Source organism: Tinamus guttatus, unplaced genomic scaffold (genome assembly GCF_059628265.1).
Source record: "Tinamus guttatus ecotype Peru unplaced genomic scaffold, ASM5962826v1 Tinamus_guttatus_pri_ptg000240l, whole genome shotgun sequence".
Taxonomy (NCBI): Eukaryota; Metazoa; Chordata; class Aves; order Tinamiformes; family Tinamidae; genus Tinamus; species Tinamus guttatus.
In genome coordinates, this window is record NW_028288774.1 from 201650 (window position 1) to 228774 (window position 27125).

Below are 27125 nucleotides of genomic sequence, written 5' to 3' on the forward strand. Positions count from 1 at the left end.
GCATAAAGAGCCTCAAATAGAATGTCAAGCCATTTTTCTTTAATATTTCCACTGTGTAATTTGCATCTGAAAGGAATTACCTAAGAGAGCAAGTTTTTTTTGTTGTTGTTAAGTTTAAGCTCATGTGTGCGCAGCAATGATTAGATGATAAATTTCCCAGGCAGTTTCGATTTTATTTCCAAAATTCCTTTTTAATAGTTGAACTCAGTGAGATATCAGAGGAGTACTACTGTCAAAATATTCTGTTTGTTGAGGAAGTCACAAATTTGAGTAGCACAGGACTTGATAAGTCCTTAAATACCTGTAGGACTCAGCAGCAGTAGTGACTTGGATTTCATTGAGATATCTACAAAAAAAAAAAAAAGTCCAAGTATCGTTGAGGCAATGTATTGTTTGCTTGGATTAATAAATAGAATAATAATAATAATAATTATATTATTAATAAATAGAAACTTTAGGTCCTGGCTTGGAAAAATAAACTCTCTGTTTTATGGAGTGTCTGAGATTTAAGATGTCATTCCTTATGGAGTTTGCCTCTCATACTTTTTTAAATTTTTCTTGTAAGTCTTCAAGCCTGTAATAGGCATTCATTTCAGATTTTTTTTAGTTATGCTGAAAATGTGGGAATGTTTCAAGATCCAAGTGGATGAAGCCCTGAGCAACCTATTCAAATCCCATAGGCAACCTTGCTTTGAGCAGGAGACAGGAGTACATGAGTTCCAGTGAATGTCTGATCTGGGGAAACTTAATAAATGAATTCAACTGTGGGAAGTATTGATTGAGGCTAATAATAACCTGATCTTTTATCCTAATAATCTGACAATATCCAGAAACATTTACTTTAGAAGACAGTGAAAATACTAATAGAGTGAACAGGTAAGGGGTAAGCTGCGTAGAAGAGCAGTTCCTACGGAGGCTCAGGAGTTAAATCAGATTTTGTTCATTCATATGCATCTTCATTTATGCAGGTGAATCTCAAAATCTTTGGTAATCAGAACACATCAAAAGCTTCAGTTGCAGAGAATAGTCTCCTCGACATGACAGTCTGCATAACCAATGCACATGTAATCTGAGGGAATTTAGTTCTTAAAACATAAGTACCAATTCACAAACTAGCGTTTGGACATAATTAACTGCCAAGTAGCAGTGTGTTTACACACTAAAACAACATTTATATTTTAGGTCAGTTCTTCAAAGCTTCAAGATGCTAGAAGACTTCCCTTTGGAATATTTTTTTAATGAGTTTTTCCCAAAACTTGCTCTCAGAAATAAATATTTTCTAAAAATAACTGTGCTGAAACAGATACCTGACATTGAAAACTCCAGCTAAAGTTTTACCTGCACTTGGAAAGTTTGCAACTAAATTAGTGCTTTCAACTGAGAAGGGCTGGGCAGTTTAGTTATAGTCAGTTTTACAAGCCTTGCATTTGCTATAATAATCTGCAAAGCAAGTGTTTTGGAGCACTTAAAAAAGCCCATGTATTTTCATTCCCAAGCTTGAATCTTATTTTTAATGGTTTTCATTTCCTGTAATATGGGCTCTTGCTGGCAAAAGTACAAATAATGATTCCTTTTAGTGCCCTACAGATTTTTTTTTTAAATTAGTCTCTACCAAGGAAAAATCGTTCTAAGGCTGAATACATAAAATATATTAACATGATCAGTTCTGTTCTAATTAATGAATGCAACCACTTTGAATTTTGAGGTTCTAGAGATATAAAATACTCAGCTATGGAAGACAGTCTTCCTAGGATGCTGGCTGACCATTCACGTTTACAGACTGTGACATTCTAACTTTGTAAAATGCCGTGATCACTGTGGACAATTGATCTGTGTGACTACGTGCACTTCAGCTGCAGTATGAGTCTTCACGAGATCCGTAATTACGAGTAAATTTGAAAGACTATCCTGTCAAGGATTTTTGAATGTGTTTTACTTTTCTAAAAAATTTAGATTTTGCTTTCATTTTTCCTTTGTTGCCTGTCCTTTTCTAGGTACAAATAAGTCTGAAATTCTTAATTTAGAAAAAAAAGGATGTTTCAGGATGTCAGTATCAATTACAGAAATTTGCCAAGAAATCTGAAAACTATATTGTTTTAGTATTTTCAAATGATTTACAAATGCTACATAGAATAAAATTTTAGTAAATTGTGCCTCTTCATGTCATGGCAAAAAAAAAAAGTTTAAATACCTACTTTTATCTTTCTTGTTACTTAAATTGTCTCTACTTGTGTCATTTAATAAAGTTGTATTAGCAACTTGAAGTTTTGATGTTTATGAAATCTGTTTTGAGCAAAACTGTTTAGATAGTAATCTGTTCTTGAAAGAATTGAAGAGCTTATGCAAGCGGAGTACATTGTCTTTTAAAAATAATAATGCAGTCCCTTCCTAGATGTTCATACAGGCTTGCTTGTGTTTTTTCTGAAGAAGCATAGGGTGAATTTTAATAAACAGGCTAATGTTACTGGGGTAATAAAATGTTATCTAATACTTGTTCAATATGGAAAAAAAGCTTGGAGGTATCATCTCAGTCCTTGTCATCTCTGACAGGAATTACTCTTATGCATTTGTTATGCTATTCCTACAAATCAAGTTTAATTTTTTCTAGCTGGGGGTATGTCAAAAGATTAGGAAAACTGTATTGCAGATTTTTTCAAATAGATTAGCTATTTTACAACTTGGAACAATGCTACTTTTCTCTTTGCTACTCTCAAACACTTTCATAGTGCCAATCCATGTGGGAAAAAATTGTCTTGGGAGACAGTTGTGTGCATGTTCTTCTTCAGTTTAGAGGTACACATTACTTATGGTTGTAACTTCCTTGCAGCTCATTTTTAATTGATATCTGTAACCAAAATATTTATGAATGTCTTGGGTAGGGACTATTATAAGAAATATAAATCTGTTCCTCTACTAATAACAGTCAGTATATACAGAGATCTCAAGAAGATATATTTGTTATCAATCTTTTAATTAATTCTTTTGAAAATCACTAGTTATATTGGGCATAAATATTTTTAATTGACAGATTGGAATGTTCTGTTATTATTGCAGCATGCTAAAAGAGGCTCAGCCTCCTTTTCTCATTTTGCACTTGTTTTGTGATGTCCTGGCGTGTCTATCTTTCAGTAGGCAACATTTTTAACTTCTCTAATGATATGTTGAAGAAAGGCTATGAAAGTCTATGTTTAAAATTTGAAACTGTTATATTGAAAGTCTGGAAAAAGCAAACATTAAAAAACAGAACAGACGAATATGCAATTAGAATTTCTTCATTACATAGTGGGGAATAAAGAAATGTAGAGTTAAGATGCCACTTATATTTTAAATAATAGAATGTGCTTCTTTCCAGATGGCCTGCACACCATTAAGATAAAAGGTAACTTGAAAAAGGAAATCTGAAATAGTTTCCTGCACTTATATTTTGAGGTTGACTTTGCTACCTCTTGCTATGGTTTGATGAATAAGCTCTTTAAGGCAGCACTGTCCCAGGGAAAAAAATGGCAGAACTCTTTCTCTTGGCGGTAGGACCAAGTATTTATTGAACTGTGATCTTAAAATATAAATTATCTAATGTGTTTATGTATAATCCAAGACAGAGGAATGTGTGAGTATACAAAGTTAATTTTTAACTTATTAAAGCCGATCAAGCAGAAGTAATCAAAAGGACTAAATGAAAATTACCATCTCAAACCATAAAAATACAGTTTCACAGAAATAATAATAAAAAGTTTAGTTCTGTACCATATCTTCCTTGACAGTAACTCTCCTTTTACATAATTTAGTTGAATATTTAGTATTAATCTAAAAAAAATCTGTAACTTGCATACTTCAATAAATTTTTCTTTATAATTGTATGAATTGTTTTGCTCTCATATCTCACTCTTCTTTATAGAACATTGCAGAAGCAATTGAGCCATTTCTATTTTTATCTTTTGAAAATACTGAATTTTATTTACTTTTTAATTCCAGCCTGGATGAATTTGCATTAAGTGTGAAGCACATTGCTGAATGGTGATTTGAGAAAGAAGAGCAGAAGTCTGTCTTCTGTTTTCTCTTTATTTTAGCAGGGTTAATCTTTAAATCAAATTACTGAGGCAGTGAAGGTTTTTTGTTTACCTTTTTTTTTCTTTGTAAAGTGTTCTGTATGAAGAAATTCTGCATAAGTGAAAATGGGGAAAATATTTTAGAAAGCTAAAAGGACATGAAAGGTGTGTTACAATGAAGTGCGGGTAGCTTAGTGAGGTAGCACCCTAAGAAAGCAAGCATGATCTTTGATGTGTAAATGGAGGGATGTTGAGTAAAAAAGTAGTTGCTCTTCACAATGCACAGCAATGGCCAGACTCAGTGTCTTATTTAATTATTCAGAATTTGGAATAGGTACTGGTAAATAAAAAAGGATTTTCAGAAAGAAATACATTGATTCAAGGCTAGGAATCAATCTGCTTTATAGCGCAAGATTAAAGAACATTATTCAATTAAGCATAGAAGCAAGTTAAAAAGCTGGGCCTGTAACATTTTATAAGCATTTTTGGGAGAAGAAAAATGTGTTTTTAGACAAAGGCTGGACAATTCAGGTTGGAAATAAGATGCACTTTTTGCAGAAAAAATGATCGGAGACCAGAATCTTTTCTGTCCTTTTCCCATTCAAGATATCTGTTAAGGTGTTTTTAGCATAAATTAATAAGATATTTACTAACATGTGTGGCTTGTTATTGCTGTTAATTTTACACACAGTCCTGTAACATGCAAAATATCCCTTTATTCTTTCATTGTTCGTGCTAATGGGAGATACCAGGTGTTGCCTTGGAGCACCTGGCAAGCCCTTTTGACTGCCCAGTAAATACCAGACCGGTGCTTCATTTTATGTACAAAAGCGCTAGTCAAATAAAAGAAACAAATTTTTAGGCAAGATTGAAAGTCAGATTTTACAGTGAAGGAAAATACTTGTATAGAGAGATGAATAGGGGAGAATCAGATTTGCTGAGTAGATAGTTGCAGATCTTCTAACAAGAGTTAGCTTAGGTTATAAATTTTGGAAAAAAAAATCTTTCATAATGGTTAAAAATGTACTATCTAATGTTGAGGTGCCTTGGCACATTCTGAGACCCTATTTTGAGTCAAAAATATTCTGAGGATATAATAAAGATAAAAGTGAAGCTGATAGAGCTGTGTACATTTCAATATGATGATCCATGATGTTTAAGGTTGTATCCCAAGCTGGGGTAATGAGGCAAAGAACTGAGTATATTCCCAAAGCAATTACATTCCTTCCTGGTAGAAGTCATATGTTGTGAGAGATAAGTTGTGCTTAAAGAAATAGCCTTTCAAAATATATTTGCACTAATATTATCACCAGCAGTCCAGACAAATGTACTGTGTGCCTTTTTTTTGGTTTTATCACTTCTTAATATACAGAATCAGACATCCAAATTTTTATCATCTGATTCAATATTTAATGCTGTTTTTAGGATGTGCAAAACATAGTTTGAACACCATGTTTTTCTCTTGCTTTCAAATGAATTTAAAATACTATTTTTATCCAGTTGTGAAAACATCGGTAGAGAAGTTTGTAGATCTTTGCTGCTATGAATCCATCCACTTTTATTTTTATAGAAAATAGATTCTAGAATGGCAAATTCGTAATACTATAAAATGTGCCTTTTAACACTGAAGATATATTGAAACTATGTAATGAAAATATCTGGTAATATAATGGAACTCAGTTGTAACAAACTGAGAACTGTATAGATCAGCTGCCTGTTGCAGCAAATACAATGCAAGGCTTCCTTTTGCCCCCCAAATAAGCTAAACTAGTGCAAATAATAATTTGTGTATTGTTTTTAAGTTTTTTGACTTTTTATAGGGTTGTCCTTGTGATGAAAATATCTCAGTCAAAGAAAAAATTATTTCATAGTATCATACTTCTGCCAATATAACAACAGAATGATTGAAAAGAAAAAAAATGTAATAAGTGTAAAGTAAATAGGCCAAATTTAAATAATGGAGGTTATTATCTGAAAATTGGAAATTAGTGTACTTATTACTGTGTAACAGAAGCTCCTTAAAGCCTAATTGGGCCAAGTATTTTCCAGGCAGATAGTAAAATAAGCCTGTAAATTCTTGCAATCAAAATAAAGACAAATAATGTGGATACAGCTGAAGAAATCAGGAGGGGGAATAACTTTGTGCCTAGTAAAATCTGAATGAAGACATTTAACTCTTGGCTGGAGCAAATTCTGAGAGATGAGGAATTGGACAACCTGGTTTAATAATGATAACATAGGGACACAAAAGAGTCCCTGAATTTATAAGTGATGTGCTGGCAACAGAAAGATATAGATGACTTATTTTTTATTGCAAGAACTGTCATCAGAAGATTTAACAGGTAGTAGGTTCAAAAACAAGATCTGTTATTTAGCATATATTGAAATAGCATATATAGAAATAGCATTTTCTTTCATAAGTAATATAGTTATGTACATAAATAGCTGTAATTTTTCAGAGTGAATGATACACTTGACTTGGATTATAGTGAAGTAGCTATACAGCTTTATTCTGTTTATTTGTTAGTGATCTAATGATCTAAATTCTGGACTACTAGGGTTGCAGTCATTTCTTCTAAATAGCTTTATTGCTTTTGCTTTTACATAAAAGAATGTTAGCCCTTACCCTTCTGATGTTTGTGTAGCAATACTTTTAACATAATCTTATAACCTATAACACAAAATTCACTTATGCAACCTATATCATAGTAAACTAAATCTACTTGTGTTTTAACATGTTCGTCATAAAATACATCTGTATACTCTGTCAAACTATAATGCAATCAACTCCAGAGTATTGGAAGTTGATTCTGATTAAGACATTTGTTTAGGCTTAGTATGAGGAATTACATTAAAGCTACTTTTGATAAAAGAACAGTATTTTTTTAAAGATTATTTTTCAAGTCAGCATCATTTTTTGGTAGGATGAGAGAGAGAGAATACTTTACGTACAGCCTTTCTTAAATAAATTTGCCAATGACATTTCCAGTGGCGGAAGTAAGGAAGGATATCCCTTTATAATTACATGGGTATATATATATAATTTTTTTAAAAATAAAGGTGTGCTGTCTGCCTACTAAGGCTCAAGGAGTAAAATATGGAGACTTCATACAATGACTTCTCTTTATGTCATTGTTAATTTGCATTAAGGTTTTATGTCTATATAAAATGGATTTGACTGGGAATTATTCTATGTGTGAGAAGGGGTATGAACAGGCTTGTACACACATTGTTCAGTCAGAACTATTTAGGTATGCTGAAGTGAATTAAAGTAACGTAGGACAAGGATTTTTTGTTCATGAATAACCATAGCCACTGAAATAATTATTTCAATAACTATTTTGAAATAATGCCAGATATGAGAATATCCCAAATGACTTCTTTTTCCTACATTTATTAGAGGAAATTTAACTACTATTGATTCTTGTTTTATTTGGAAACCAAAGGAGTGCATGTCCTTCAGAGAATAGTTATGTTCTCTGCAGTTGTACCCATAACTGATTATGTATTTGGTCACGTATCTTATACTCTTTGTATAGAATTTTACCATTCAAAGTATGGCCTTCTAATTTTCCTAATAGGTTGATGTTGCCCCAGTATGCTAGCCAAACTATTACAGTAGGTTAGTGGTTAAGTGCCAGCTTTTCTCACAGGCTTTATATCCCAGATGCTAAATCATAGAAAATTCAACAAATGCGATCTTTCCATTACAAACTTTAGAAATTTTTGACTAGCTATCACTATCATAAGAATTGTTCCATTGTCAAAAAGCTACATTTTAACCTAATATCACAGTTCGTCGGATTTCAGATTATCATACCTGACCAGTAGTACTGTAGCACTATACTAGGAAGAATATAAGTGGATTTTTTTGTTGTTGTTCTTCAAACAGACAAGAACAAACGTGTTTTGAGTATCTCAGGACAACAAGGCAAACTGAGGGTAAAATTATTTTAGAAATATGTTGTGTCTTTAGTTCCTTACAAAGTTTCAACTATTAATCTAAGTTCTGTGTTTAAGTTAATGAATTTTACAGGAACTTTGATCTGAACTGAAGACTTCTTAGATTATGGAGAAATCGCCACTTCTGTTCAATTTTTAAGTTATTCTCTACTGCATTAGACTAACTATTACAATGTCATTTTGGTTAAGTATTATGGTTAAGTAATACTGTTTACATCTAAGTAATCTTTAAATAAGGATGATTCAAACTAACAGCTGTGGGATCAGATTCAAGCAATGAAAATATTTCATCCAAACTCTATGGCAGTTTGGCCTTTGGGATCTTTGGTCAAGACCTGTGTCTTCAAAACTATTACTACTATTTCCAGGTGGGAGAAAGACATCTCAGAGCAACATCCTACATTGTGAGGAATCATTCTAATACTCAGGAATATATTCTTTGATATGGTCTTCATTAGCTCTGCGTACAGATCCTGTAGTTAAAAGCTGGAGATTTCATTCCCTTTGGAATAACTTTGTGGACTTCTGAAGTGTTCTATTTTTTTTCTTTTCTGTATTTAAGGAATGAATTTAAAAAAGGCCCAAAATTTCATCTAATTATGCAGGATTTATTTCTTGTATATATTCAGAACATCATCTTTTAATATTGAAAAGATTTTTTTTTTGCTTATATTCTGTTAGACATGAAGAATCAAATAAGTAGCAAAATGGTACTGAATTCTATTCTTTATCATGTAAAATAATAGAAAGCTTTATCAAGATTTTTAAGGCTGCAATCATTTCTTGAGTTTTAGATTTCTGTTTCTCAGTCTTTAGGTCCTCAGCGCACTGATTTCCTACTAGTGTACTGAACAGCTAAGAAACTTGGAAATCTACATATTGTTACCTTTATGTTTTACCTACATTAGAAAACATGCATTCATTGTTAAAGTTTCATATGAAATTCTAAGAAAAAAACCTTTGAAGGTCTCATATTTCTGACATTACGTCTTTGTGAATGCTATCTAACATATTTAAATGAGAAATCATTAGAACTGATTTTCCTTGTCTGCTACTGCATACCTTTTAAGGCAAATCTCAGTCATAGGTCTATTTTTTGTATATGTCCTAGGCTGCTATAAGAACAGTATTTTTTATTTTAAGTTTCTGATAGTATGGAATTAATATGCTATGTTATTGTAAAAGTCATGGAGAAATAGGTTGTAATCTTAGGTGAATTTTATTTCTTCCTATGTCTTTTTGAGTTACATTTTTCTCTTAATTTCTTTGGAAAATGAAATTCTATGTTCAAATGATAGGCCGCTTGAGAATGGGCATACACTGTTAACTTAAGACCAGAAAATTTTCATTTCACTGTACTCCAGGAGAGTTGCACTCTTGTTTTTCAGCCTTTGGTGTTTGTAGACCATATGAAGTACAGTGTACCCCTCTTTCTGTCAGTGTTTTTCAGCTGCACAGTTCAAATGATGTATGCCTCACTGCTATGAATTGCAAGTTTCTTAGCACTTTTATTCTTTGCTGTTTTATTTATGACTAACTAAAGCCTCTTTTTGTCTGTGCACCTCGAGGGTTGTTTTCCATCTGGACTTACACATGAAAGCATTTTTACTAATTTATTTGAAGATATGCTCTTGGGTTTCAAATGTTAAAATGCAGAACAAGTCAGGATTGGGAGCTGAAGTTATAAACCACGTGCTTAAATAAATAAATATGTATGTATCTCTCCCCTAAACGGGGAGCCTTTAGCTACTCTGAGTCTGGACCTACCAAGTCCAGATATTAAGGTCCTTCCTCTAGACCTGATAAAAACTCACCTGAAATGTGAGTCATCTTGAGGCAGTCTTGTTCTTTGCATGTTATGCTTGTTCCTGGCTTGGGCATAAGTCTGGGCAGCATTTGTGTGCCAGGGATCAGCTGCAAGAAAGTTCCTGCAGCCGTTGGACTATTATAAAAATAGTATATTCCAGAAAAAGGCAATTCAAAAAAAGTCTTTTCAGGTATATAGTAATTAAGGTTTGACTAGAATAGGAAATTGTTTTCACTGTAGTGTGTTCAAGCTACCTCTGAAATTAGTTATTCTAAAATATTCCTGTGAAGATCTCTTTTATATAATTTCCAAAGTCATTTCTAGATATGCATGCATAAGATCTTACTTTTAAATGGTCAGCTCATTGCTGTTGAGAGGAATGACTAAGTCTGGATAACAGAGCAGACAGAACTTTGTATTTATAAATATATATTTGCCTTTGCACACTGGGGAGCTTGAGTTGTTCTTAGACAGGTTCTCCCTTTCATCCTTGTTTGGATGAAGAGGGAAATTGCTCAAGCACTGTTTTAATATATAAACATTAAAAGGAAAGTAAATTGCCAGTGAGCTTCCTGAGTTCTGCTTCGTTTGATATTCCACTGAAAACATTTTCCCTGGCTATTGTGTGGAATCCACTTGTGGAATCAAACACTTAATCTATAAACTTTTAAGTTGGCTTGCTGGGTATCTACATGACTGAGTAGCAGAGATTCTTTATATTTTAATATTCTCTCAAAATGACATATAAGTGGCTGTAAAAGGTTTCTAGTGTTTAAGCGATGAGAGATTTTCAGGAGTGAAAAAAAACTAGTTAAATACAATGCAGCTCATTTGAGCTTATTAAAAAGGGAGTGGAGGCCCTCAGGGCAGTCAGTAGGTGCTGCTGCTTTAGTCTTGTTTGAGACGTAACTATTTCAAAGACAAAAATCCACACCCTAATTTGTATTTTCATTAAGTCAAAGAGAGAAAACATTCACTGAGTTCCCATTACTTATTAGCACAGGGAAGAACACTGTTTATCTTTGCATTTTTTATTAGGAATAGGTGCTATAGTGACATGGGAAAAAAAATCCTATGGAAAATCATTGGAACTTGTGCTTACAAGACATGTTGGTAGATTAAAAGCTCCGGAAGTCAGCATTGTGCTGGAACAGAAATAAGAGTGCTATCAATTTTTGTTTCCTTGTGGGCAGAAGAAATTGATAAAATGATGTCCTCAGCAAAGAATTTCTTTAAACATTTTCTAAGAAAGCAAAGGCTTGTCGACAATGCTGTACAATGCTATTTGCTGTGAGTTAAGTAATCCAGATACTATTTCAAAGACATATTAAAAATGTACAAAGCACTAACTTAGCAAAAAATTACAGTTTGAAATATAATGGGATGAACATGCTTATGTTTTATGTCATCCAGCTACTTAAAAAGAAAAATACGATTCTTGATTTCATTTTAATTTCATTTTATAATTCAACCATGCTATGAAGTCCTCACTGGGTGACTACCTGTAATAATATTTGAAAATGCCCTAAAAAGAATTTTAGGAGATTTAATACAAAACACTACTTTTTACTTCTTTTGAACTAGTTGCCAATTCATAAATAGCATAATACAGAAGAATATTGCCTTGTTTCCATTTTCTTCTATCTGCTTTGCAAAGCATAGCATAAGTATTGAAATATATGAAGCATGAACCTGTTGTGTTTGCAAGGCTGTAGCCAGCAAGATGGTGAAGGGCCTTGTGAGAATTCAACACGGCCCCTCTCACCATGTCATGTGCTAATCTGAGCTGCCATCCTAACTGTGCCATGGTTTGTGTGATTTGATTTAGAATTACTCACTCAAATGGGCTTAGGCTTCCAACTGGCAGCAAGTCTTTTGGGTTTCTGTTTGCATGGAACTGTGATTAGTCATTTGCAAGTTGCTATCAGCTCAAAGAAGTCTATATTATAAGAACAGAAAAGTAAAGCAGCTTAGTGCCATGTATCATAGCATACCTTTAAAGACAGTTTTTGAAAGAATACTGTAAAATTAGATGGTGAATTAAAATATTATAAGAGTGAATACAGTGCTTTTCTAACATGTTTTTCAGTTAACATTAACTAAAGGTATTGATTGCTCTTTGTGAACACTCAGCAAAAATGTCACTTCGAATATAACTTTGAGCCAATGTTCAAGTGGCAGCAAGTGAGATGATATGGTAAGATGACAAAATTAAAATGGTTGTTTTAATGCAAAACCAACATTTTTCAGGCCTCAGAGGAGCTGATACTGAAAGATGCAAATAATGAAAGGGTCTACGTGGGATTTTTATCCAGATTAATTTTGAAAAGTAAATTGTCAGATGATGCCAAGTGACAAAAAATTGTGCATGTCCTGTGTCCTATAAAGGATGCAATTAAGGCAAGTAGGAACATTGTAGGGAAGCAACTGATCCTCTGTATAACACACAGAGCTGATTTCAGTATTTAAAAAGTGATCAGTGGGACTTGTGCAAATTGAACTGCCCTATTCATCTGTTAGAGTGATCAAAATAATGGTGAAGGAAGAGAGCTAGTTGTTACAACTAACATGGGTTTTTGAAAATTTATTCCTTTGCAAATGGTTAATTTTCTGCCAACATGTTTCGGGATTAAAAAGAGTGAGGGAGATAAATACTGCACTATTTGGTCTGTTAGAAAAACACTTGATCTTTTAATTACCCAGTAAAGGAAAATGGATTAAGTCACAGAACGTCACAGGACGTTCTTAGGTAAATAGTGACTGAGAAATAGCACCTAGAGTCATTAGAAAATTAAATGAGCTGTAGATAGATTTATAGATGTAATATTTTGCATCTAGAAAAGCAATCACATCACAAATACATCACATCATAAGAAATACCTGACTGACCTGTGATTTGCCTAATCATTTTGTGATTCTGACTAACAACTTGGTGAAAAAAACTATTCTGTGATTCTAACAATTTCGCAAAAAGATATAAGCAATAGTATGGATTTTGGGGGGTATTATTTGTAGGTGTTGTTTGACAAAATACAACTGGGAGTGGAAGAACTGAATTATATACCAAATACATACCAAATAAATGGAAAGGTGTGATATATGGATGATTCTGTATATGTAATCCAACTTCACTGTCTTTAGTAGAACAGCTGCAATTCGTATTAGTCAAGAATATGGTTTAATATTTTTTAGAATACATGTTTGCTTGTCAAACTGATTAGGGATTTGTTATTCGTTACATCATTATTATTATTATTATTATTAGTTTGTTCGTTTGCTGTTGTGGGGGGGGCTGCATCTCTTTCAATAAACTAAAGTAATATCCTATGTTATTTAAAATTCTCATGAAAACTTTTTAAACTGTATCTGTTGAAAATTGGAGATCGGTTTATATATTAAAAAAAAAAAAAGTCTTACCTGCTAGGAATCATTCAAGAAACACTGAAAGTTTTCTCTAGAATGCTGCAAGAGACCAAGATCAGTTTTCAGTCTCATGTTCTTCAGATAAAAGCAATGGTATTGGCAGAGCTATTTCCAGGAGGTTTATAGTATTGGTACCCACAATACTCATTCCTTAGTCAGTAAGTTGGCTACTAAATGTGATGTTAAGTGTAATTCAAGAAGAGAAACTTTGGAGAAAGAATTTTTGTAGTTGTAACATAAAAAAAACACCCAACTTTAAAATATGTCTGTGCTTCTTTTTAAACAAGCAACTTATTTTACCCATTTTTAATAACACGTTCAAGTAAACCTTAGCACTCATCCTAGTATTTATTTTACCACAGGTGAGGCTAATGATAAGGATGTCCAGGTGGTGGAACTTCCCATCGTTGACAGTTTGCATCCACGGCCACCATATTTACCCCTGGCTGTCCCTGAAGACCTGGCTGATAGGTTAATTCGTGTTCATGGGGATCCTGCAGTGTGGTGGGTCTCCCAGTTTGTCAAATACCTGATTCGTCCGCAACCCTGGTTAGAAAAAGAAATTGAGGAAGCCACACGGAAACTTGGTTTCAAACATCCAGTGATTGGGTAGGTATTTAATTTTATTTTTTAAATACCTACACTTTAATATGTGTACATGGAGTTTCCTGTTTCTGAAAAACTGTTCTTGATAATAGTTGAAGAACCTCAAGCATTTTGTGGAGATAGAGGGTGCTTTCTAGGTGAAGACTTTATTTTTTAACTGTGCATAATGCAAGTTGATTGCAAGTACTTCTTTAAAGCATAAGTATGTACATATAGGTATGCAGAAAAGTATAAATGGACACTCAATAGGCTTGTTTAAATTTCATTCTGTACCTAAAAAGGTACAATGCCCTTTATGTTCTAGAATCTTTTGTGTCTTTTCAACTGTTTATAGCTTGTATATTTGAGGGGGGGAAAAATGCTAAGCCTGCATTTTGCTGTTGAGTCCATATTGTGCCCTGCCCTCCCCTGCCAGTGGTTTCACTATTGTTGTTTCTTAGTGTGTAAGAGCAGAAGCCAAGGATTGGAACGGACTGTTTGGGGAAAAAAGGACTTATGGGAAAAAGGAAAGCAACTATGGTAACAAAGAGCAGCTTGAGGAAGAAAACTGCAACATGAAAGATGTTCGTTGCAATCTGCACATATTGCTTCCCTTTTTCATAGTTTTTCTTCAATCCCTAATCTTCCTTTTTCAATGAGTACGCATGTGCATGCTGTAGTTGCATGTGACTTAGTTCCTTTACTGGCATCTGACCATAGACCCAGGAGGCTACCTCATCACTGGCAGATTTGAGGATTTTCTGTTTTTTTTTTTTTTTTTTTTTTTTTTTTTTTTTTTTTTTTCCTCCAGCATCTCAGGGAAGATGTCTTTACCACCTTAATTCAAATTGTGTCCTATAAATGATGCTGCAGTGTATCCATGATGAGAATACTCTTATTCTACTCTTATTTTACTTTTAAATTGTATTGAAAAAGCGTTATCAAGCCATGTCCAATTATGTAACCTCCTGCATAGAAGGAATACAGTGTATGCCTTCATAAAACCTTCATGTATAAAACCTTCATCCTTTTCTTTGTTACACTTTGCTTGCCTTGCAAGCCAATGTTTCAAAAACAGACTGATGGCTAATTTCATGTTGTTAAAAATAGGTTCAAGTGAGTTTCAGAGTTAGTTCAGTTTCCAGTTTGTAACGCTTTAAGCTAATATGGTTTGATGGCCATCAGTGACTTCTTCCTTTTCTTTCTTCCTTTCTAATGTAGGGATTCAATTTAATATACATTCTAGGAGTGCAAGCATAGAGTTTGTATTTAAAATTTCAATTGCTGAAGAATCTATTGTATTTATAAATTGATTTCTTAGCTTCTACTATTTTTCAGTGTTCATGTCCGAAGGACAGACAAAGTAGGAACAGAGGCAGCATTTCATCCTATTGAAGAATATATGGTACATGTTGAAGAAAGGTTTGAACTCCTTGCCCGCAGAATGAATGTTGACAAAAAAAGAGTATATTTGGCTACTGATGACCCCTCACTATTGCAAGAGGCAAAATCCAAGTAAGTGAATTACGTTTACATGGTGGCTTTTTCTTCGTTGTATTTTCTTCATTGTTAAGGCATGTGTTTTGCGAAGCGTCACCGAGATAGCAAAACCTTCTTTCTTGTAGAAAATAGTAGATGCATATGGAAAAATGATCTTCCATATTTAACAATAGTCTTCTTAGATTACAGTGTCACTGACCCAACAAATTTATCAAATGCTTGTTGCACTGGCTGTGGAAGCTACTGGAAGTGCTTCAGATGTTTTAATTTTAAACATAAATATTACTGAGTACCTATTTCTATTTTCAGAATTTTATCTACCTTGAACAAAAGAATTTTTTTTCCTTTAGGCAAGGAAATATGGACTTTTTAAAAATCAAGGTAAATCAAAAATTCAAATTTCAAACTGTTTTACTCATCATAGACATTCTTGGGAAAGCACCTAAGATAACATACTGTATTACAAATTTTTCTTTGACATATGCAAGATGAACAAAAATCTTATTTTGCAGCAGAGTTTTTTACAGCTTTGTGAATCTTTGTATTTCAATTGTGCTATTTCTATTTTTCTTTCATATCTGTAAAGCTTACATTTTAAAATTATGAAGCTTTGAAAAATCTAAATATATGCAATTCCAGATGATGGCAATCTAATCCTTCCCTTTTTTTTTTTTTTTTGTATGTATAGAGATAGAATAGTAATAGAAATGACTATGATAACATTTAAAATGCAAATCTGAACAGTGAACAGCAGGTAATACAAGATTGAGGTTATAATATTTAATTCACTACTATTATCCTAAATAATTTTAATTACTACTTTAGCTTAATAGAATTTGATATCACTGTAGCAATTTCAGGTATGCATTTTTTCTGTTCAGATTTTGAAATCTTAACACTGTGTTCTTCAGTATTGTCAATATTAATATACAGTGCATGTTAAACGAAGGGATCCAATTCCTCTGTAGCAATAAAACTACTATTGAAATTTTTTTAGCATTACAGTTTCTGAGGTGGTGCAAGGTGCATTTCAAATCACATTTTTATTGGCATTTATTAGTATTTACTGTTTACTTATGAAAATATATAGCTTAAATTTCTAGTTACGCTGTAGTACCAAGCTTTAATAGAAACAATTGTCACACAATGCTGTAGTACCTTTTGTTGCCTTCGTTAATGGCTGCAGTGTTAATCTCCCTTTATACAACTATGGGTGGCTGTGAAACAATGCTCGTATTTAACAGTTGTAAAGTTCTAGATGTAAATTAGTGTAAAGATGACTGAATGTATCATTCGATTAAAAAAGGTATCAAGTTATTTAGTCATGGAAATTGTAATATTTTGATTTAAGTTTCAGAAACTTCCTTTGCTGTCATAGAGGCAAGTTTGATCGGAAAGAAAGTGGAGTCTGTAGTATCAGTCTGTAGCAGTGAAAGTGATTCACTGTGATGGTTGATAACTTTTGGTAAGCCAGAGGACATGGTGTATTTTAGGAAATGCTATAAATTGCTTTTTCTTTGTGCTCGAAAAAGTCATCAGATTATTCAGTGGATCATTCAGTGCATCATTCAGTGTTTTGAACTTTCTAGTATAAGTGTTTCTCCTCTATAATGTTTTTGACAGCATCATTTCTCTAAAGATAGAAGCATTCTATCTTTATCTGAAATAATGCTACTGGATAGCACGTATTCTTAAGAATGCTTATTTTATACCTACCTGTTTTATCTGATAATCTCTTTAGGTCTCTTTCTCTAGTATATGAGTACTAAAATTCAATAAATTGTAATCTTTCCTCCAGGATGTTTACCTGTAATATCATCTGTACTTTGCTTTTTCAGTTTATGCTGTTATTTCCTTGCCTTGTGACTTCCCCCCCACACTGTATTTCATTGTCATTCCTTTACCTTTCACGATAGCAATTAGCAAGTTAGTAATCTTTTACTCCTGGATCCTGTTGTTTGGTGTATTTAGAAATGTTTCAAAGTTCTTGGGCCTGATGAGCAGTTCATACATTGTTGGAGTAATACAAACACGCTATTTCTTGCTCCATTCTTGATGTATGCTTTTTTTCTTCACTCTCCTATTTCTAAGGGAACAAAATTTGCATGGCCTGTTTTGGACAGGTCCCCAATCCTCCTGAACTGAGCACAAGGACCTATGTGGTTTGCAGTGCTGCCCAGTTAAGCTATGGCCTGTTAAATGGGCAGCTGATGGGCCTCTGAAAGCAACTGAAACCTGAAATACAAACCAAACCATAATTATGAGACCATCTTTATCAGAAACTGGTGGTTGAGGAAGGAAACATTACTAACTAACATATCTTTTTCCATTCTTCTCTGCTTTTCTTTCTCCCCCCACCTGTTTCGAAGGAAACATATTTTACTTGGCATTTAACACAGATTTCAAGCATCTATTAGGTAACTTTAAGACAAATTAGATATCACTTTTAGACAAATGGGCAAAAAACATTATGATGTCAGTTTCCATTCTTTGTTTTTTTTTTTTTTTTTTTTTTTTTGTGTGTGTGTGTCTTCTCAGTCTGGTTCTTTCCTCTTGCTAGAGAAGAGGATGTTTTGGCAATTTCCTGAAGAAAATAGACTCATCTAATATAGTTTTCTGCAGGCTTCCTTCTATCACTAAGGATATAGACTCTTGTTTATTATTAATTTAACTTATCCTAATAGTAGATCCTATTTTGCCCACAGTCCGTGTTTTGTTTGTTTGAGGGTTTTTTTGTTTTGTTTTTTCTAAAGGCCTATGGTGCAAGTATTACATTAATTATGGATAGAAAAGGGAATGTAATGAAGCAATACCTAACCATGGAAGTTTAAGACTCTGATTTTTGTAGTCAGTGTGATAAAGAATAGATTTAAATAGAATCTAAACCTCTATACTGAGTGGAAAGGAAAAGTAAACCTCGCCTGATGCAGCAAGTCAAAGGGCCACATATGGGAGATACATTTGGGCTGTTAATTTTTTCTCTTTTTTAACCACAAAGAAAATGAGGGAAACGTTTTCGTTGTGATAGATCTCATATGGGGAAGGGAGGGAATTCTTGATATGTGTGCCACTATCACTTCTCAGACAATCATTCATAATGAATAATATTGTTACCTTCTTTCTCTTCCCCTCCCAGAACTTGAACTTCCCCTGACATTCTTGTTCAGGTGTGCCTTTTAAAGTTGCCTTGCTGCCTGTGGGAAATTTAGCAGAGATGTATTAATTTTTATGTTAGAATGGGTATTTCTCTCAGGAACATGAAATTCTAGTAAAATCGATCTGAAGATAATTTCTAATTCTTCCTCTTGTACTTTGATCCTAGATGTTTTGCATAAAGTTTTTTGATTTGCTTTTCAAATGATTTTTTTTTTCTTGATGCGATAGTCATAGCTGGTTAGTGTTAGATCGAAAAATCTAAACTACTTGTCTGTTTCATTTCTGAAGACAATTTTTTTAATCACTTATGTTTTTGGAAGCAAAAACATTATTGTGTTCTAAAAATTTTGGAGTTTATATTAAAGTAAAATGTAAACTTTTAGGGTTAGACTTAAAATATTTATAATTTATGATGTGCCAAAAATGTATTGACATGCAGTTTTATATTTTTTTATTTCCTTTGGACTAGTAATCTGAAAAATCAGGTCTTTACAATATTAATTATTATAAAAGACAATTGATTTCTTTTAACTAACAGGTTCCTTTACAAGTTGCCTATTTTTTGCACTATGTTGTAATCCATTTGGTAGTATGGTAATACACAAAAATGAAGCCTGAAGGAACAGTAGAGTAAGCCAAAGGATCTGAGTACTTGTTTTAAATGGGTAGCATTAGCAGAATATGGTAATGATTGTCTTCCAGTGTAAGAGATCTGATCTCATTAAAGGTGGTGTTTATTTCTCTGGATAAACGTGAGGCATGTATGCAGGCAGCAAGACTATTACAGAGTGTTGAGCAAAATTATATTGTTTACCCTCTAAAGAGGAGACTTCCTTACGACAACCCAAGAAGCTTACCCTGCATTAAAGATGTTGCTTCCTCTTAACCATTTATTTATTTCTATATTTTTTTAACAGAAAAGTCTTATTTTATTTTCACAGATACCCAAATTATGAATTTATCAGTGATAACTCCATATCTTGGTCAGCAGGACTTCATAATCGATATACAGAAAACTCCCTGAGAGGTGTTATTCTGGATATTCACTTTTTGTCTCAAGCGGACTTCCTGGTCTGTACATTTTCCTCACAGGTAAATTGTGACTTTAAAATACAGTATAGAGTCATTCAGTTCTTGTAAGCGGTTGGCATGCTCCTACTTTTGTTGTCTTCATGGTCTGTTATGAAAGTTCTGTGGAAGAAATGGACTCTACTGTAGACAATGTGAACACTTGGCACTGGTTGATTACTTCTCTTCGGTTGAAGTTATTACCTTAGTTAAGGTGTTAAAAAGTGTATTCAACACTTTTTAATTTGCATAAAGTTAATGTATGTAATGTAAGGTTAACTTGTGTCCATCCATCTGCACATCATTGCACTCTGACAGCTTAAATGTGTCTGCTGTTGCCTCAGTTCAATACAGGTAATGTAATAGAAAATAATGAAGGAAGGAGAAATTTAATTTCTCCTCAACTGTGTTTCTAGAAACCTAGTGGCAGCACTGCAAATGTAGATTCTAATCACCATAATTCATAGAGACTTTTTATTGCAGATAATTATATCTTATAAGTTTGTGGGGGGTTTTTTTGTTTTTTTTTGTTTTTTTTGAGTGACCTGCTGAGTTAAGTTGGAGCCCAGTGAAAAACTGAATTGTATAATGTCATCCTTGGTGTTTTCTCCCTGTTATGTTGTACTTGTCTTTTTCAATGCATGTATTGCAAAAAGCTATTTAAACAAAGTGTGTGTGTTTTTTTTTTTTTTTTTTTTTATTAAAGAGAGGCAGTATTTTATTGCTGATTTTATGATTTTTATTGTTGACCTATCTCTACCTAAGTCAGATATATCACAAGATGACTGAAATCATGTAAAGAATGAAAACTTTTTCTCCTCTTGTTGTCACTTGTACTCTTAAGTGTCAATCCTGGACACTTAGGAAAGAATTTAATTACAGATGTTGGCCTTGTGATTGTACATAGTTGCAGTGTTATGCCAGAAAAGATGAATAAAGCTAAAAGTTAAAAATCACTTCAAACAAAAATATTCTCTACAGCCTCAAATATAAATTATCTTTACTCTAATGACAGTTAGCTAATAAACATAATAGAAATACATGATTGATACAATAATATATTGATTTGACAGACAGAATTCTTAATTAGATTACCATGACAAGAAAGCAATAACAGGAAAAAAGTTAGGAAAAGCCTCTTACCTCTGAAATATGCTTGTGAGCACATTTTTCACCATCCACCAAATGCTGTAAAGAAAATGACTTTTTGGGCATATTTAGCAAGCTGTTAATATAAGCTACTTGTGATCATGATATGAATAAACTGCAAAGTAAGCATTCTTACTAGAGAAAAAAAAAAAAAAAGTTTGTGTGGAGGATTCCACTTTTATTTGTTCGGTTCCCCATAAGTATGTCCAGTGAATGTATATCCCAGTGAAAGACGTAATTGTCAGCCAAGACATACGGCCACTTATGCTTTAAATGCCACATGTACATCACTGTATAGACAGTTCATATCCTGAATGAAGAGTTATGCACTATCAGGTTAAAAAAAACTTTCTTAATAAGGAATCTATGACATTCTATGCTATACTATGTTTAAATACCTCTGGTTTACAAAGTGCCATTTTTTTTTCCTTTAAATGAAACAATAATGAATAAACAAACATAGAAAAGACCTATGTATATAATTTGTCAGTGCAAATTGTTTACAGGGAGTGTAAAATACTGTTGAAATAAATTCTAAAGAATATATGCTAAAATATACTAGCATATGTACAGTGATGAAGGTTGATGGGAGCATCTGGAGGTCCTCTAGTACAATCTAATTCTTCAAGTGGAGTCAGTTGAGAAAGTTGTTTTTTATGTTCAGTTGCTAAGGAATATATATGTAGTACCGAGCAGTACATCTTCAACTATGGAAGATTATGATATGATTGCTATAATATTGTAATACAAGGTGGTAAGGGGTGGGACTACTGCCACTTTCTATGTTCTCTGTAAAACTGTCAAACATCTTGAGCTTTCCTGAGATGCTGCTTGATATGACTAGACATTGTTAGAGATTTTCTTCCAAATATCCCCTTACAGAGTGCTTTTACATCTAGTAAAGTACTGGAAATAAAAGGAATGATTGATTTGTTTTTTTAAATAAACAGACAAAAAAACCCTGAACTTTCAGAGAATTGTTTTAGGAAGAACACTATAGTTATCTCAATATGTAGTTAACTGTAGTTTAATTTGCTTCTAAATAGTTTGGGCAATGAAAGGAAGTGGGATATCAAGATTCTTCCTGCAAAACCAATGGTTTTCTTAATTTAGATCAGAAGAGCTTTATTGCTTTTGGGCTATTTAATCTAATGTAATCCAATTGACTCGCTTTGGTGTTGTACAGGAGTTGGGAAATTAGGGAGCAGTCTGCATTCCATACACAATTCCATACATACAATGTAGTGGCAGGTACATGTTCTCTAAGAGTCAGGAAGTATTACTGTCTATTAGGCTCTCTCCAGCATATTTAGACAACATAATTTGTACTGCCCCTCTCTGAAAGCTATGCTATAAACATAATTAAATGAACTACTGCAAAACCCAGCTGTCATGAGATTGCAGACCACTATGGTAGTCCACAGATTTTAGAAAACAAATGTTTAATAAACTACTTACTTCATTAAAAAAAAATGGAAAGAATACGTAGGAGATCAGCTGACCTGCTGAAAATCGGAACGGCCACCTTGCTGTAACTAACAGCTCTGTGGGTCATGCTGACTGCTGTTTTGATGCTTACTGACATAAAAGGAACAGCTTAGCATGCCTGCTAATTGGCAGAACATATCCTATGAGGAGTCATTTTTATTCTTTGGCAGCAGATGTTTTAAGTTGTTGGATATGCCTTTTGTGAAATGATGGCCTTCTCGAGAACAGTGACAGAAATAATATAGTTGTCTATTCATGCCTTTAAGAAGTTAATTCTTTCTTTGTATCATTATGGTTTAATGGTCAATCTTTTAATTTATTTTGTTTTACCTTGTTTGTCTCTTTAAATACAATAGCTATAGTAAGAGAGGCTGTGAATTTAAGAGGCTTAGACATTAAGAATAGGAATATTAAATATTAATAAGTTTTAATAACAAAGTACTTGATTTTAACAAGTAATATGCAATCAAACTTTTGAAAAGTACATAATTTAAGTAACATCTTTTCCTAATGTGAATGTTTTGAATATCTACTTTTTGATTTTATTTCCTTTCATACACAACAATACTCAAGAATTTCTTGAATAAAATATAACTTTACTGTAGCTGTGGTGTTTCTGAAAAAGGACAAGATCTGAAATTAAAGATAATATCTTCTACTGAAACAGCAAGTACTAGAGCAACAAGTTGGAAAAAAAAAATAAGATTTTTGGGCATGCAAGCTTTTTTCCATGTGTCTTTCTGCAGCTGGAAACTTCAGATCATCAAGAAACCTGAAAAAAAAAACTACAGAATCAAAAGATTTTTTTGTGTGTGTGTGTGAAGGAGATTATTTGTAATTGCTTCAAAATTATAAAGTTGGAAGTTTTTTTGGGGAAAAAAAAAAAAAGGTTCCCCATCAATGTGGATGTTTGTTCTGTGAAGTACAAATTGGATGTTATGGTAACAGTGATCCTGCAACAGGTGGCATCAGCTTAGCTGCTTGACATTATGTATTTTTGCTAGAGGAAAAAGACAGAAGAGCAATTGGGCTAGGGACGAGTGGTATTAACTGAAGTACCTCTTGCTTATGGTCAGTTCCTTCAGCACTAGAACTTCAGCTTCAGTTTTGTCTTCTGGTCCACGCTTCACAATTCCCTCCCCTGCCCTCCAGTAAATTTTCAGCTGCCACCTTGGAATGCATAGTATATTTGAGCTTTGTTCTCATTCTGCATCAGCCTGCATTTGACAATGGAGATGTTTGCTGAATGGTTATAGTCTCTCTGACATGTCTTTATTTAGGTAAAATTTTATCATTATTTGAGATTATATTTACATCCTATGAATATGAGTGCCAAAACCTTGGTCTCTTGCTATGAAAATAATATCTCCTAATTCCATGGTCATCATGGCTAATTTTCATGGATTAGAAACTGTCAACATTAAGTATATAAATTCTGAAGAATTTTGAATTATTCTTGTGTAAAGCTGTGAAAATTATACCCAAGATGGTGAACTTAGCACAAAATCTAGACTTTATAGTGAGATAAATATGTAAAGCTCTTGAGATAACTACAGCAAATAACACAGCAGGATTCTTCAACAGCAGATACTAAAGCACATTTTTCAAGTACATGTGGGCTAGAGCGGTATAGTAATCCAGATTGGAATTCAGTGGTCAAATCAGACAGCTGACTTGGAGCTTTCTAGCCAACTGCTGTTGAAAGAAGCTTTCTTCAATGTAGCTGCTGTTTCTAGCAATTCTGAGATATAAAACATCGAATAGTGATGACCTTACATTTTTAATGTGAAGAAAAGTCCCTTTATGGATTGTGATATGTGATCAGTGCCATTTAAATGGAACTTTCTGTTTACCAATATCATTACTGTCCCATTGGAATTCAGTTATCTTCTATATTGCCAACAGCTTTGTAAAAGCCTGCGCTCTTGTAGTTGTTAGTGTGTGAAAATTGGAGCTTACTTAAGTTCCATTATTGCAGAGGAAACTTTCACAAGCAAGAAGTAAAATCAGCTTGTTGAATAATCTTGTCATTTTAAGCAGAAAAGGAAAATCAAACTTACAGTTGATTAGCTATGTTTGATTAGTGTTTATATGCATATTTTCAATTTTTCTTGAAAAGTAGGCACTTATATATCTGCTCTCAGGCGTTCTAGTAAAAACTATGTGTTTCTTATTAGTAAATACATAGTACTTTCAGTTACTTTATTATTACATTTCTTGAGTTTTGGAATGTCCAGTTTCTTAATTGTCCTTTTTGTGCAATTTAGTTGTTGCATATCGTTTGTTGAATAGTATTGCATATTATAGGCAGACAACAATATTTATGACTTCTCTTCTGTTTTTGTTTCCAAGGTTTGTCGAGTTGCCTATGAAATTATGCAGACATTGCATCCGGATGCTTCAGCCTATTTCCATTCTTTGGATGATATATACTATTTTGGGGGACAGAATGCCCACAACCAGGTTGCTATTTATGCTCATCATCCACGAACTGCTGATGAAATTCCTATGGAACCTGGAGATGTAATTGGAGTAGCTGGAAACCATTGGGATGGTTATTCAAAAGGCATCAATAGGAAATTGGGAAGAACAGGCCTGTACCCATCCTATAAAGTTAAGGAGAAAATTGAGACTGTCAAGTACCCAACATACCCAGAGGCTGACAAATAGAGAAAAAAGAAGAGGCTCAGAAGTAACTCTCAGTTCCGATTGGTTTGCGCCAGTCAACATACTAACGGTTTATATGGGATTTGAATTTGCATTTTAACATGTAGTTAAAATGAAAGCGTTTAGTACTGGAACTGCTTAAGAACCTGAGAACAAACAGATGGGCTTTTATTTGAACTTGCTCTTAAACATTTTTTTTGTTATATGCACTCTCACACATGTACACACAAACCCACGTACAACAGGAAAACTGTTATTTTATACTATTTGTCTCAAGATTTGTCCCAAACATTAGTCTTATGTGAGCTTTGGGCTCTTTTCTCTGCCGTTAATTGACAGTAATACTCAGACTTAGAACACTGCCACATTGTGTAATATGAGTGACATGAACATATTTTGTATGTGCAAAATTTAAAACATGGTGCCTATATTTGAAAGATTTGTGACCTTTTTAGGAGAGCCATGCCTGTTTCACTAATGGGCAAGAGTTGATCTTTACCTGGTGTTACCATGACCACTGAACTTGCTTCGGACGACAAATTCAAGTTTCAAACTAGATTTCTTTCTTTACGAGTTTATTTTTAGCATTCCATTGATTACTACACATCATCATTAATAAAATAAAGGATGCATCCAACAATAAAATAGTCACTGTCTGTTAGGAACTTTTGTAAAAAAATGCCATAAACAAATTCTTTAGTACTGAAAGTTTCTTTCAAGGACATTGCCTTTGATTTGAAGAAAAAAAAAAAAAAAAAAGAAGAAAAAGAGAAAGAAAAAATGTAGCTGGAGTTTCATTTTTTTTTAACACTCTTTATACACTAAAACAACTACCCCTGAGTGGCACAGTGTGTCTCGGTTCTGCACACATGCTGTTTCAACAGGGTGACTTCAATGGTTCAGTTTTTTACATTTAGTCTTTAGCACCGTTCCTTTACCTTCTGAGTTTCTCCTCTGAAAGGCTAATCTTTTTTAGGGCACTATAGATAGCCATTTTTTTTGGCATTGAATGTAGTTGCTTTGAAGTAAGATATTCCAGGTTTTCCTGTTTATAGGACTTGTCGATTTAGATGTGGTTTCAAAAGAGTGAGTAAATGCTGTTTTCACTGCCCTAGCATTCAATCTAGCAATTTATCCAGAAAAGAGGAGGTTCTGATAAAATAGAAGGTTTCAATGAAACAGGAAAAAAAGGTGAATTGTTATGCGTGAGACAAAATTGTTACAGATTGTTCACATTTTGTAAACTGTTACTATACAGGTCTCTATTGCTGTCTATAAAGAAAAGTGACAATTGGGAAACTTAATTTTAAGATAACTTAAATTTTAGGTACAAATTTGTAGATTTGGGGCATTATAGATATGTGTATATGGTATTAAGAAACTTTCTGAATAGAAGAAAAAATATTAATAGCATTGCAAAGTTTTTAGTGCAGTGTGATCTGGAGGAGTGAAAGTGCAGAAAATCCTTACTAGGATGTTTAGGCAATGGAGAAAGTGCCATATGAAAAGAGGTTAAAAAAGCATGGCTTATTGACCTTAACAGAACGAAAGATAAATAGTATTTTAAATGTATTTATAAATAAATAAAGGACAACGTTGATGTGGGGAATTGATGCAATTCATCATAAATAAATCTTAGGCTTTCCTTAGTAGGAGGAAATACCTGGGGGCATAAAGTTCCAGTGGTCTTCTAATTCAAACAGTGGTGGTAAGATAGAACCTGATCTGTATATAGAGGACTTAACTGTGTAACTCCAACATCATTTTCAGGTTTGACAGAGCAGATTGCTTCCAGTTATATGTTCCTCATCTGAACAGATTAAAATTAAGATAACTGTAAGATAAAGGAAGAAAATACCTGGTTTCAGATAACAAATAGAAATCTAAATAAAAATGAGCATGGAAATTAAATATTTTAAAAGAAAGGTTAAAGTGTAAAGATCTAATAGGTAAGAGTGGCAGAAGAATGCAAAAAGATATCTGGCTGAAGCTTTTTATTTTGTGACTGCAGGGGAAGGAAACAGTTTTTATTCAATCCAAATAGTTCTGATTGATAGATTTTTCCACTAACATAGCCAAACTCCAGTGGTATTTCAGAGGAGCAATTGTACGTACGCTAAATAACTTATTCTTTTTTTATTTGAGTAAAATATATAACACTAATTTAAAAAAAAAATCATCCTGAAAGATTAGTTCAGTGCATTTTATCATTGGGTAAAATAATTTTTAAAAAATTTCCTCACAAATATTATAATACTTCTGGATATCTTTAG

General features: G+C 33.2%; 1 protein-coding gene across 2 annotated transcripts in view; it reads left to right on the forward strand.

The window, feature by feature from the left end:
• Positions 1–24866, forward strand: part of FUT8 (fucosyltransferase 8) — an 88287-nt gene extending 63421 nt beyond the window's left edge. For both annotated transcript variants that reach the window (XM_088525704.1, XM_088525705.1), the window contains 4 exons: positions 13602–13848; positions 15163–15339; positions 19422–19572; positions 24538–24866. In XM_088525704.1, the coding sequence (XP_088381830.1) occupies positions 13602–13848; positions 15163–15339; positions 19422–19572; positions 24538–24855 (893 nt within the window). In that variant the 3' untranslated portion in view covers positions 24856–24866. The remainder of the gene's footprint in view (positions 1–13601; positions 13849–15162; positions 15340–19421; positions 19573–24537) is intronic.
• Positions 24867–27125: the final 2259 nt, after the last annotated feature.